At 43.3% G+C, this 14,831-nt stretch overlaps 1 protein-coding gene across 1 annotated transcript in view; it reads right to left on the reverse strand.

Annotated features, from left to right (window-relative positions):
• EHD2 (EH domain containing 2) overlaps positions 1-10,285 on the reverse strand; it is an 81,863-nt gene extending 71,578 nt beyond the window's left edge. Inside the window, exon 1 of the mRNA XM_089684234.1 lies at positions 9,657-10,285. Coding sequence (XP_089540360.1) covers positions 9,657-10,060 — 404 coding nt within the window. The 5' untranslated portion in view covers positions 10,061-10,285. The remainder of the gene's footprint in view (positions 1-9,656) is intronic.
• Positions 10,286-14,831: the final 4,546 nt, after the last annotated feature.

A 14,831-nucleotide genomic window follows, 5' to 3' on the forward strand; every position in this document is an offset into this window, starting at 1 on the left:
AACATCTGGGGCGATCTAAGGGTTAACTGTGTGTTAGGGAGTGTTAGGAGACATGCTGCTTTCTATCTCTGCTGTGCAGAGATAAAAAGCAGCATGTCCACGCTGACAGGAGAGAGACCTGTGTTGTTTATCGTTGGCCGGAACCCGGTGATTAACATCCTCAGGAGTCAATAGTGGCGAGGGTAGGACGGTGTGCGCCACCTACTCAGAAATGCAAAATCACATATATTAATATAATTTTGCACAGTGAAGCCGCCCTGCTATGGGTTAGCAGCAGAGGCGGACTGACAACTCATGGGGCCCCTGGGCAATAGGGGATCATGGAGCCCCTGTGTCCTTGTCCAAACTCAAATAAGCCTATGAAAAAGGTACCAGGGGCATCTCATGGGGCCCCATACTGACCCCGGGCCCTCGGGCAGTGCCCGAGTTTCCAAATGGTCAGTCCGCCCCTGTTCAGCAGGTAAGCAATTAATAATTACCATCCTTTGTCTTGAACCACAAGTATATTATGAAGAAAATCCAATCTATAGTTATAATTGTCCACCTCCTCTGCTCCTCCCCTGATAGAAGTCCGATTTGTGTGCATTTTATATGCTGAGTGGTGGCAGAGCTCAGTTGCCATCACCCTCTGTGTAGTGAGTGTACCTCTTGAGTGTGCCTATTGTTCACACTGATATGATTCACACAAACAAAACCCAGAAGCACCCCTCAACACACCACACAGCTTTGCTCGGTTGCAAGTGCACCTGTGTGGTCTTATTTCCTGGAAGTGTAGCTGACATGTTCTGTCTCCTTGCATCCAAAGTGACATCACTTGCCTCAGGAAAATAACTAGTGCCTGAAACAAATGCTGTCGATCTAGCGGTTGTACAATTGGAACTTCAGCATGTATTTGCAATTTGTTGTTACGTGGATGGGGCGGCACAGTGGCTTAGTGGTTAGCACATCTACCTTGCAGTAAATGGGTCATGGGTTTGATTCCCAACCATGGCACCTCCTGCATGGAGTTTGCATGTGCTCCCTGTGCTTGCATGGGTTTCCTCCCACACTCCAAAGACATGCTGGTAGGTTAATTGGATCCTGTCTAACTTGGCCCTAATATGTGTATGTATGAATGTAAGCTAGGGACCTTAGATTGTAAGCCCCTTGAGGGTTAGGGACTGATATGAATGTACAATATATATATGTGTAAAGCGCTGTATAAATTGACAGCACTATATAAGTACCTGAAATAAATAAATAATGTGGATAGAAAAGCTGTAGAGTTGCCCTGTGTATTTTTTCTGCTCTTTGCTCTCAGTGCTGCTGATCTCCTCCAGTCTATTTCAATTACTTCCTGAATGCATGTACTTGCTCCGGCAGCAGTTGCACACCAGTGCTCCCTACCAACTTCTTGATGTCCTGATGGAGATAGCACTGGACCCTGCCTCTGCAATGTCTATCAGCTTCTAGGCTTAAAGCAGTATTAACCTCCAAACCAAAAATGTAATATATTGCAGCTTACTAATCCTTAGATGTAATGGCTGCATTTGTTTTCTTTTGTTAAGCTTTTTCCACTCTGTTTTCACCTGGTGATCTGTCAGTAACACACTTTCTGTATTAGAGTGCCTCCACTCTGGATGAATGAGCAACAGGGACACTTAACAATTTAAAGTTGAACTCCAGCTAACACTATAAGAAGTACAGCAACAGTTTGTTTCCCTTTTGGAATAAAGGTTTTACATAAGTGAATAAAACCTGCTCATTGTAAGCACCCCTGTCAGCGGTAAATGGTTTGTCTGAACCCTGTAACTGCTACATCTGCAGGACAGCTTGTTCTGTTAAAAAACAACAGACTTACTGGGCAGATCACCAGGGGAAAATAAAAGAAATAAAGCCTAGAAAAAAAAACGAATGCAGCCACCACTTCTAAGAATTGGTAAGCTGCAATATAATAATTGTTTGTTTGCTTTTGGGTTTAATTCTGCTTTAATCTGGGACCCATGTGATGGTGTGGCAATGTACAAGCACAAATGAGAGGCAGTTGTCACCCTATAACAGGAAGTGCAAGAATAAGAGCTTTCATGGCAGAATAACCAAGTAAGAAAACCTGCACAAGCGTAAAAACAACTTTTGAAATACATCAACATGTTGAGGCTTATATGAAATTTTAGTGAGTGAGTTTGGTATTACTGACTCGGAAAAATGACCACTGGAATCTGATTGGCTAACAGGAGCAGTGCAGACGTTTTCCTTTCTTAGCACTGCTGAGTGATCTTATCGACAGTTCCTGAAAATGATGGTTGGAATAGAGGATTCTGGGTACATTCAGGACCCATTGTTTATAAACCATCCTAGATGTACGTGTATGAGGAAGCCATTCCCAGCAAATATAAACATTGTCACTCTAATAATACCCAGGATCATATAATCTTAGGAAATGTCTAAGTGGTCTGAACATATAACTTCATTTGCACGCTACTTTGTGGAGAGCGGGGTATATCTATCCCAGCAACATTCAGAGCAGAACAAATAGAAGATTCTTCTTTCTAGAATTCTCTCCAAGTATTTACACCATATATGATACAATTTCTTGGTACTGACACCTATTTGTTGGCTACCTATTTACAATCCCTTGTAAAAAGAGAACCTGCCAGGACAGAATTTTAGGAGCTTCAATTGCTGGCTGTTTTTTGATGGTTCAAGCTCTTGGGTTGTCATCTTTCTCCTTCCTTGCTTTATGACTTAAAGCGGAGTTCAATAGAAACAGCTAAATACTCAATTGAAATACATATAAGGGAGGTGTTTTACCTGCCAAAGGATTTGTATTTTTGGCCAGCCATTCTTAGGATTTACACTGCTCTGCCATACGGAACAGCCAGCTTGGTGACCTGACTTAAGGTTCATACACATGTTGAAAAAATTGGATGAAAAATTCCGCTTTCACAGTGATTGTCTGATAATCTGATCATTAATACACAGATTTTGAGAGCCAATCGTGACAATGCAACAATAGCTGAAGGGAGAAACGCAACATTTTTTCTTGTATGATACCAGAATGAAATACAATACAATAGATTACATCACTTTCGAAGTTGCATTTTGTCATACGAGAATTTTTGTAACTTTAGTAACTTCTTCATTTTTGATATGAGACTAGCATGCAAAAAAATAAAATGGACGATCATTCGTCCAATATTCTCATTGTGTATACGGGGCTTTAGGCAGGCCATACATTAGATAATTCTCTTCCATCTGTGGTTTCCTTCAACACAGGTAGAATACCATTATTGATGGGGGAATCCCTACTGCGGAGCTATTGTATTCTGGTGGCAGGGAGCCTTCCCCACCGGCAGCAAAGTGGCTATAGCTGCCTGCAGTGATCACACCAAAAAAATCCAAAAGGCTGGTTGGTGCTAAACCAGTCGAATTTCAATCCATCTATGGCTGACTTTAGTCTACTGCCTTTGTATATTAGAGCTAGTTTGGTCACCTCCCTGCTGCTAGCCATTGGTTGGCAGCTACAGACTGTTGAGGTGAACTTGCTCTCTCCTGCTGTCAGCATGTTCCATGTTAGCATATGTGTCTTACAAAGACACATGACTGGCTTCTAGTTCTGCCTCTCCCCTCCCATTCTCAGTGCTGCTGTACTGGGGATTACATGAAGCTTTAGGTGTACTTTAAGGTGTACTTTAAAGTGGAACTTTACCCATAACAACTTGATAAAAAATAATGTTCTTTAGCAAGGAACATACATTGCACATTAATAGTTATGCTACCAAAATTAGTGCGTGCTGTAAATTACCTCCAGCATTGTTCCTTCTTTCTGGAGGCTGCCAGTTTACTGAATCCCAGAGCACCTGAGCAGCAGTAAATATTTAGGCTGTCAGCAGATCAGTCTCTACATGTTTTACACAGTGCCAAAAAATAGAGACTGCAACTGAGCATGTGCAGGCTGGGCGAGAGAGTGTATTACTGGATTTCAAACAGTATAGGCTCTTATTTTTAGTTTTACATAGCTATACCTGCAAAAGGGCTCAGCCTGAACAGATCTAGCAGGACCTAATTTTCAGAATAAAGTTTCACTTTAAGTGCCTGTGTCATCAAACTTTGGTTTGCTTCAAGTCTATTAGGAAGCAAAATGCACTTTCAGCAGGTCAGAAGGAGGTAAACTGCAGGACAAACGCACCTGTCAGTGAATTCAGGATGATCTCAGAATCATCCTAAATTGATGTGAAACGTATGCCATCAACACAAGCCCAAAGCCTGTTGACACAAGCCTTTAATGTCACTGACCTGCAACAAGCATGTAACCAGTGAAGCACCAGGAAACCTGAAACGCATATTCTAGTTCAGTGACTTGCCAAGTAGTGAAGGAAGGATAAGAATGACAGCTCTGTGGCTTGCTTCTTTAAAAAAAAATAAAAGAAGCCCATAATGGTAGCTTGTTCAATATATTCCTATTCTGGCAGGTTGCTTATAAAGGGACTTGTCAAGAGGCTTTGATTGAAGAAGCGACTCCCTGACCTATGGGCTGCATGCTAGTTCCAGGACAGTGGAGTGAATCCTATTTCTCAGATCGCTGTCATGAAACTAATAGATATAACTCAAATCAGGTTATTGCTGCTTCCACTCGAGCCTAGGCCAGGGGCGGACTGACAACTCATGGGGCCCCCGGGCAATAGGGGAGCATGGGGCCCCTGTGTCCTTGCCCAAACTCAAAAAAGCCTATGAAAAAGGTACCAGGGGTATCTCATGGGGCCCCCTACTGACCCTGGGCCCTCGGGCAGTGCCCGACTTTCCAAATGGTCAGTCCACCCCTGGCCTAGGCACACTGATGTTTTGCCTTGTGTGTCTCTTTAGGCTTCATGCACACTAGCGTTTCTTTAAGCTCCTAGAAACTGTTATCAGGGGCGTATTTATCACAAGGCAAAAAAGGCATTTGCCTAGGGTGGCATTTTTCAAGGGGGCAGCACTGCCCCCAAAAGAGGAGATGGAAGAAAGGACACATGCAGCATGTAGACCGGGTGGGATCTGAGAGAGGCTGCGGGCTGCTTGATGGTGTATTCAGAGCCTAACTCGTGGATGTCCAGAGCTGTGAAGGTGAGTGTCTTCTCTCTCAACGGGGTGGGGGGGAGTTACCAGTATATGGGAGGAGGTGGTAGTAGAAGGCTCTCTTGGGTGGGAGGGATGGGGGGGTGTTGTTGGTCAATGTCAGGCTCCTATCATGGGGGAGGGGGGTATTTGTCAGTGTCAGGGTCTCTCCAAGGAATTTTTGTGTTGCCTAGGGCAGCATGAAACCTAAATACACCACTGGCTGTTATGAACATTGTTTTCTCTGCTCCTAGAAGCTAATAGGGTTATCTTCTGTGTCCATGCACACCATCTTATGCTAGAAGCGATTTTCAAGCTTCAGCTTTTAGGAGCAGAAATAAAATTGTTTTTGTGAGTGTTTTCCCTGTTTTTCTCCTAAACACTACTAAAACTGTATTAACAGCTTTCATTGAGCTTTTTTTTTCTTCATGAACTGTAAAACACTAATAAAATGCTAACGCTCCTAAACACTACTAAAAACCAGCACAGAAACGCTATTATCAGCGGTTTTCATCCAGCGTTTTTTTTCTAGCATTTTTTGTGCTTATAAAAAGTACTAGTGTGCATGGAGCCTAATTCTGGTTGCAGTTCTATTTAAACAACAAATGTTCATTGTACATGAAAGTATGTAAGTGAAAAAAACTGGATATTGTTTTGATATGAAGATCTGTTGAAATCACTGTTTTACAAGTTAACGCATTTGGCGATATTCCTATAGCAAAGAGAAGCTAATTTGTAATGTGGGACATGACAACCTGAAAAAGGATCTGTGACTACCCCCCCCCCCCCCTTACAATGATAAGCCATTTGAGATACAAATTACATTTAGTAGTTCTAACCCTTGCCCATGCTATGATAAAAGTGTTTAAAAGTTGTTGTCTGCATCCCAATTGGAGAGATTTCCCATCACTTCCTGTCCCTCTTGTCACTAGTTTTGCATCTAAAATAGTTTTACTCCTTCAACTCCACCCAATTTCCAGTTTTGACTGGGCACCATTGGGCTAAATAACCCTGAAGTTCCATTCACACTTGGCAATTTGGAATCGTAGGCAGAATCTGTGCAATTTCAAATCACGTGGCAGTTGCCGCACAACACGCAACACACATTTTAGTGCCATTATTCTTTGATGCCACCCAAAACACAATGCGATTCTTTTGCGACTGTTGCACAACAGGATCGCGTGTCAAGCTGTGCCTTTAAAAATTGCATGAAGCTTGTTGCCCAAAAAGGAGCAGAAGCTTTTTTTCAGGCAAAAAACGTGCACGGGGCAGCCTCTTCAAGTGGAAGGGCTGGCCCTATATGACAGACAAAATCACATGATACTCACTCTTGTTCCCGCTATGCTATATGTGAATAGGGCCCACCTCTTAAAGATTCAAGTACAAGACATTCCATCAGGTATTTGTGTCTCTGCCACTACCTAGGCCATAAAAGATGTCAATCTCAAGCAGCTGGAAAACTCATGCAAGTACAGAAAAATGATCTGCCAGAAAGTGTGCTCCAAACTTTTTGTGCATTCTACTTGTGCTGTACAGAAATCCATGGAAGTGTTATTAGCCCTGCCCAGTTTTTTTTTGGACTACAGATCATACCCCCTTCTCTCTTTTACATAGTAAGGAGGTGTTCTGTAGTATGAAAGGGGAGAACTGGGCAGGAATGACAACACTACTTAGGATTTCAGATCAGCACAGGCAGGGTGTACAGAAATTGAAATTCAAATATGGGTAAGTTTTTCATGTATTGCATATTTATTTTTTATTTTGCCTAGATATACTGTGCACATTACCTTTTTGTGTTTTAACCCGATTCACATATCCGCGTTCCTGCGGGCCACATTTTGCGCGGGCACGAGAGCCCATTCATTTGAATGGACTCCTGTGCCCTGGGACACGCAGGAAAGAAGTCCCTGCACTTCTGAAAACGCAGCCCGCGCGGAAACCTCGATTCCCAGTGCGGTTGCGATTTCCAGTGCAGGCGGCGTCCATTAGAATTAATGGCACCCCGCCCGCGGGTCCGCATTCTTCTGTGTGGGTGGTGCGGCTACACAGATTGTTGTGCAGATCTGCAGGGGCACCACCCACACAGATGTAAACCCAGCCTCAATCAGGATGTCAGAATGATCTCTATACTTATGTTCAACTTTGACACTGTACTTTATATACTTCAAAGGTTTTACTTGAGCAATTATGTTAGTGTGTAGTTCCTTCAAGTGGTATTAAACCCAAAACCAAAAATTTTATATATTGCAGCTTACTAATTATTAGATGTGGTGGCTGCATTCGTTTTATTTTTTAGGCCTTTTCCCCTCTGATTTCACCTGGTGATCTGGCCAGTAACACACCTCCTGTGTTAGAGTGCCTCCACTCTGGAAGAAGGAGCACAGGAGGCACATTTGGACAGCAATATTGTCAGTCTGGCGGGGTGGGGGTGTTAGATGTACTAGCCTATTTAGATACACTAACAAACTGAAGCCAAACTCCAGCACGCACTGTATATTCAGTTACAGCAAACAGATTTTTCCTTTTGGGATAAAGGTTTTACAAGACTAAATAAAATGTGGTCATTCTAAGCACCACTGCCAGTGGTAAACAGTTTGTCCCATCCCTGTAAAATGATACATCTGGAAGAGAGCTTGCTCTTGTGAAAAACAGCAGATGTGCTGGCCAGATCACCAGATGAAAACAGAAGCAAAAAAGACTAAAAAAGAAAACTAATGCAGCCATCACATCTAAGAATCAGGAGGCTGCAATATAATCAGTGTTTGTTTTTGGGTTTAAGGCTCCGTGCACACTGGCTTAAAAAAACTCGGTTAAATGTGTCCATGCACATTTGGATGTTTAGAGGCATGTTTTAAGCTGAGCATTTGGAGGCTGAAAAAAACACTTTGATTTGCATTTTTGATTGGAGTTTCCTGCCAGAGGTAATTTTCTTTCTGCCAAGGGAACTGGCGTTTTTTTAAGCCCAGTGTGTATGGAGCCTACGCCCTCATACACACGGGACGTTTTGATAACGCTGGTAACGTTAGCTGTGTAACATCACATTAAAAATGTGAGTTTTGCATCCTTTTTTTAGTGTTTTTACATTAGTGTTAGCAGTGTTTTGCCGCATTTTTCCACGTTTGTGGTTTTTAGCTTTTTTTTACCAAAAACGTAATTTTTTGGGCGTTTTACCGTGTTTTGTCGCGTTTTTCAGCATTAAAACGTTTTTACAGCTAAAAAACTCCTCTAGTAACCCATTAGTCCTGGGGTTTTTTCCAGCCAAAAAACGTCCCAGCCAAAAAAACATTGATTACAGTCTATGTGTGCATGGACACATAGGATAACATGCTGGGGGGTTTACTGGCTGTAGAAAAAAATGTCAAAAGCCAAAAAAAGACACTGTAAAAATGTCAAGTGTATATGAGAACTTATACTGCTGGGATTTACTGGGGAGAGCTGGGGCCTTATTGTTTAGACTTGGTTCACACTATTGCAGGTTTGCGGCCTATGTTTGCGCGGCATGGCAGCCCATTCATTTGAATCGGCTGCTGTGCCTGCATTTCACACAGGAAGAAGATTCCTGCAGCATTTTAAAAATGCAGCAGCTGGGTAGTCACATGGTCTTGTCGGTTCTTGCATGCGCAGATGCAATGCGTTTTTAGATGAATAGGAGTGCCATTAAGAATGAATTGCAGCTCCGTGCATTTTTAAACAGCAGTGTGTTTTGACTGTGGGTGATTGCAGCTGCAGGAAAGGCTGAGATTCCTGCACCCGCAACAGTGTGAACCACGCCTTAAAGAATATGTAAACCCAACATTTCATATTCCTGATATGTGCCTGCTGTACCATTTACTTGTATGAAAAAGTATCCTCTTCTCTTTGTATTCTTTCCTGCTTCCTTTGTGTGAAATCCCTGGTGTTCCTGCTGGTCCCTCTGCTTTCCTATTAAAAACTGACTACACTAGGCAGGAGAGCACAGTGCGGTCAGTATTCTAGTTGTGCTTGGAACTCAGCTTACTCTCCTCGAATGAGTAGACTTGTGCTGACATGCCAACCCCCCCCCCGCACAGCTAGTCACTAGGAAGACCAGTGTTCTGCTGTTTCTCCTCCCCTAAGTCCTTATGCAGCTGAGAACAGAGGGAATATGATCACTTATTAAAAAAAAAGGTGGAAAAAAGTGTTTAGAATTTTTTTTTTATATCTGTATACAATTGTTTTGCCCTTCATTTCTTTTTAAACTGAATGGGTTGTTTTACACGGACTTGTATATACTTTAATTAATTGCAAAAGAGGCAAGGAAACAGTTAACTATGACTACTCCATTGCTTCATGTTAGCTGTCTTGTACAAATACTCATGTCAGGTACTTAAAGGTCCAAGGATGGGCGGATGCTTTAGTATAATAATTCTTGGAAAGACATCTGTTGGTCCTAAATATCACCTGAAACTGTCCTTAGAAAGTGCATCCATGCCACTTGTAGTTGGGTAGATGTTGATACCCAAATATGACCTACTTAAAAAGCCCCATACCTTCCTAGGAAGTTGTCTGCATTGAGCACTAATACAGGAGTTGTACCACCCAGCCTTTACACCATATCCACTCACCTGTTCAGGAAGGTGTTCCCAAAAGGGTTGAGCTTGCGGAAGGGTTTGTTGGGATCTACCATGAGCGCGTTCCCAGGGATGACACCCTCGGTCTCTCCATGCATGACCGCAATGAAGGAGTCGGTTGTGGGTTCAGGTCCAATGCGACTACCTGGGATGTCCTGCTCTAGGAGATACTTAATGAAGGTGGTCTTTCCAGTCGAGTACTGGCCCATCACCAGCACCATGGGCTTATTATCAAAGTCGGCATCTTCCAGAGCAGGAGAATGGAAGTCATGGAAGCGGTAGTATTCTTCCACCGGCTTCAGCTTCTTCTTATACAGGTCTTTGAGACCCTCGGTCACAGTGTGGATGACTTCAGGGGTCTTCTTGTTCTTGTCATTCTTTTTCATCCAGCTGAACATGTTCACAGTTAATGTAGACGGACAGCAATGTAGAGAGGCAATAGGCTATTTTCTTATTTCTGCACCTTCTGGCTATATTAATAAGTCTTTGTCTCTGTGCAATGTCTGCTTAGTGTGGCTGTCTTGCTCTTCTAAGCCTGCACTCTCCTCTTGTGATGTCAGTCTGAAGCTAAAGTCTATCCCAGAACCTCACAGAACCACTGGAAAAAAGGGCAGGCAGGAACAGGGTGTGTGTGAAAGAGGCAGGAGGGGCAGGAGGGTGGGGAATTTAGGACCACTTTAACATTTCTGTGCAAAGGGTTAATAGGTTAACAAAAAGTGGGGGAAGCTTACTTCACGTTCCAAACTAAGTATGAAGCCAGGAAAAAAAAAAACGGTGGAAAACAGATGTATTGTGCAGGAAAGAATGTATATTTGGAGAGGAGGTCTGCCCTGCATTACACTCCCTGGGTGCCCACCCCACCAAAGGAATGTACTGTACTAATGGAACTGTCATGCTGAGTATAATGCAAAATCGTATGCCACCTAGTGGGATGAAAGTTGCAGATACTTTTTACAAGATAAAATAGTACAAGGAGGTTTGAACAAAATGGATTTTTGTAAATGTCTTTGTTTAGTGCTTGATTGGGTGTTCATTGACCTGCGGCAATAGATTTTATGATTGCCAAAAATTCCCATAGTCCCATAGGTAAAGGCTCAGACTATCCCAATCACAGCTTTCAGTAGATTCTATAGAATTAAACCACATCGTATATTTCTTTTAGAATCTCACACTTCAAGTGATTCTAAAGGTAAAATCATTTTCTTTTTAAAATTACAAACATGTCATATTTATCTGCTCTGTGTAATGGTTTTGAAGCCCCGATGCTCCTCTTCTGGGGGTCTCCCACCGGCACCTCTGGCCCCCCCTGCTTCTGAGTTCCCCCATAGAGAGCCGCTTGCTATGGGGGCTTGATCCTGAGCCAGGCTCTGTGCGTCCATTGATACACACACAGTGCAGCTCAGCCCCGCCCCCCGCACCCTCCTCATAGGCTGTGTTTAACAGCAGCAGGAGCCAGTGGCTCCTACTGCTGCCTCCAAGTCCAGTAATGAGAGAGCTGCTGCTCTAGGGCCCAGCACTGGATCGAGATCGGGCTCAGGTAAGCATTTACAGAGGGCTGGGGCGAAGCTGAACACAGAAGGTTTTTACCTGTAATGCGGAGAATTCATTAAGGTAAACCTTCTGCCTTTACAAACCCTTTAAGTTCCCAAGTCTGCATATCTATCATCAAAAGGCATTCTGCTTTACCAATGGATATGTAATCTGTTTTATGTTAAGGTATTGCAAAGGAGAAATGGGAACACCCAAAGGCATATGTGAATACACTGTACCCGCAAAGTGGACAGTAATAGAGCCAGGAACTAGAAGAGGGAAATGTCCCCACCAGAATCCCCAAGAAATCCAAGAAACCAGAGGATTACTCATTACACTAGTCTTCACCTTTAATTGAGATTGCATTTGAGGTGGACTGTTCCTGTAAAGGTAATTTTGCATTACATATTTCTGAACAATGTATATTCCATTTTATATGTGATAATATGGCAATTAGCTAACTTGGGAGTTGATTAGAAATAATCATATTATATCATAATAATAAGAACTAATCATAATAATATTATTATGGTTAACAAATACGCATTAATAATAATCATTATTATGATTATTAACAGATCATAATAATTGTAGCAGACCAAATTGTGTTCATGCCATAAAGCAGGGGTCTCCAAACTTTCTAAAGAAAGGGATGGTTTACTGTCCTTCAGACTTTAGGGGGGCCGGACTGTGCCCAGTGGGAGTAAACAATGCCCCATCTTTGTTATTAGGAGGGGAAAGAGTTGGTGTCAGTGGAAGGAATTATGCCCCATTGTTGGTGTCAGTGGAAGGAATAGAGAGCCCCATTGTTGATGTCAGTGGCAAGAATTATGCCCCATTGTTGGTGTCCGTGGCAGGATTAATGTCTCAAGGACTGGATAAAGGCAAGCAAAGGGCCACATCCGACCCCAGGGCCGCAGTTTGGAGACCACTGCCATAAAGGATAAGTTCACCTTTGGGAACATGTTACATATTCCACCCGTTTTTAGGGTGGAACACGTAACATGTTCCCAATGCTGCAACCGCCACCTGTTGCCCTCCCTCCCTGTGACAGCAGTATGAGCTGTCACTTTTCAAAAACAGCGTGGCTGTGCGGGACTCCGCCCACATGGCGGCATCATTCACAGTGTTCTGTGAATGAATGGACTACAAGTCCCGACAGCCTTAGAGGCTGTCAGCTTGTAGTTCTCAATTAACTACCACAGTGCTGTAGAGCACCATGGTATTTAATAGGTTCTTCCTGTCAGTATATCTACTTGCCCGTACATCCTTTATGGACAATCAGATATACTGACAGGTCTGCAGGAGACCTGCATGGCACCAGCAATCTGCTGATCGCTTGTGCAATGCTTTACAGACTCCTGCAGCCAAAAATAATAAATGCACATTTTTTTACTTGTAAAAGAATGCTCATTTATTATTTTTGTGCAAAAGGCGAACTTATCATTTAAGCAGAATCTGGCTGGGACCCTATCGTAGGGCCTCCACCACTGCTGTGACTGCACCTTTAAAACAGAACTAAACTTATAGTGGTTGTAAAGGCTCAAGGTTTATTTCCTTCATGCATTCTATGCATGAAGGTGAAAAACCTTCTGTGTACAGCAACCCCCCAGCCCCCCTAATACTCACCTAAACCCCCTCTTGATCCATGGATGTGCACTGGAGTCTCGGCCAGCCCAGGATTCCTTCTCCTCATTGGCTGAGATAGAAGCAGGAGCCATTGTCTAGTGAGCCAGTGAGCCACTGAGAAGATAAAGGGGGCGTGGATGAGCAAAGCTCCATGTGTGAAAGAACACACTGAGCAGCGGATGCCCCCATAGTAAGCTGATTGCTGTGGGGGCACCCAACAGGAGGGAGGAGCCAAGAGCACCAGTGAGGGACTCGAGAAGAGGAGGATCTGGGCTGCTCTGTGCAAAACCACTGCACATAGCAGGTAAGTATAGACATGTTTGTTATTTTAAAAAAATAAGCCTTTAAAATCACTTTAAAAAGAAAAAAATGGGTAGATTGTTTTGTAAAATAATCTCTTCTGTCACAAAATTCCTTTACGTGTGTCATATTAAGTTTTTTTTATTTTGAACACAGATGCCTAGATGATGTAACGTCAAAACATGTGACCTCCTAATTGTTAAGAAGGAAAGACATCGGACAGAAGGCCAGGGGAAACTGGCAGAAGAAGTGATGACAGGTAGGTCGGACCTCTAGAGAACAGTAAAGGGTAAGCCTGCCATAATGTGCTAGTATGCTGTGCAATTTCATGGGGCAAGCTGGGGACTTGGTTGCACTTTAAGGTCTCATGCACATGGCCGTACAGCATGCATAGCCTGTGTAATGACATTACCACTGCCGCTGTATATGTTTGCCCCTTGAGGCGGCTCTAAACGGCTGTGTGCCAGAAGTTCAATAAAGCCCTGCATGCACACTGATGTATGTTCAGAACACACACTATTTGGGTTTAGAGCAGCAACCCCCCCAGCACACAACTATGTACAGCCGCCTTTCTAATGCATCTCAATGGGTGGCTGTAGGTGGCGGCAATAAGTCTTGGGAATGTCCTGTGTAGCCGTGTGCATGAAGCCTAATGCATATATTATAACACTTGAATACAATGTACTTTAAGTGGAACTTCACCCTTAAGGGGAAGTCCCGCTTTATGTAGTTCTCCCCCCACCACCTTCCACATTTGGCACATATTTTTTGGGGGGGGAACAGGTACCAAATTTTGTAAAGTACCCGCTCTCACTTCCGTTCGGATCGCCTAGGGACTCCGAGCAGAAGTTTAGACCCCCCTCTTTGCCCACAGCCTTCTGGGATACGTCAAAGGTCCCAGCAGGCTGTGGGAACATTCACAAAGTGTAGCGTGGCTTGCGCAGTGGGAGGCTGGCTGTGAAGCCGCAAACAGTCACAGCTGGCTTCCCACACTAATGTGCCGGCACTGGAGGCCAAAGACCGGTGAAGAACCGTCCTGGGTGAGGACAGGGCTGGATCCTTGGATGGGTAAGTGTCCTTTTATTAAAAGTCAGCAGCTACAGTATTTGTAACTGACTTAGTTTTTTTTTTCTAGGGTGAAGAACCGCTTTAAGCAGGTTGCCTTGCTAATGTTTTTTATTATCCGTATCATCCATAAATGGTGACACCCCTTGAGGGGAGGAAAATGAAACTTTTGTGAAAATATTAATATACTTGACACCATGATTTCCTGCTGCTGAAGCTAAATAGACTTTAAACTGAACTTATTATAGGCATGCACTGTGCATAACCTGTAGCATGCCCTGTTGTTATTGAGGACACACCAGCCACCACTGATCACGTTTTAGTTGGCTGGCATTGCTTAGGCCAGGCATTTAATACGTTAACACACTGTTTGACATCAAGCCAGGCGGGTTTAGCTGTGGCTTGCAGTTTAGTTTCATTTTCAGACTAATGCTTCTGTACATTTGGCTGACCTATACAGACCTCACAAAGCTATAAGACGTATCCAGCTGTTGTTACTACTGATATCAGTGATCTCACTAATCTTATGGTGTCTATATTTTTTGCTGCCGTTAGTAGTTGAACTGTTGTGCATATTAAACACCAAAAACTGAAGAAGTGCATGAATATCCAGTGGAAACCATTGCAACACTTACAGGTGTCATT

This window comes from Staurois parvus, unplaced genomic scaffold, assembly GCF_062004578.1.
Source record: "Staurois parvus isolate SC_StPar_1 unplaced genomic scaffold, SC_StPar_1.0 ptg000340l, whole genome shotgun sequence".
In the NCBI taxonomy this organism is placed as follows: domain Eukaryota; kingdom Metazoa; phylum Chordata; class Amphibia; order Anura; family Ranidae; genus Staurois; species Staurois parvus.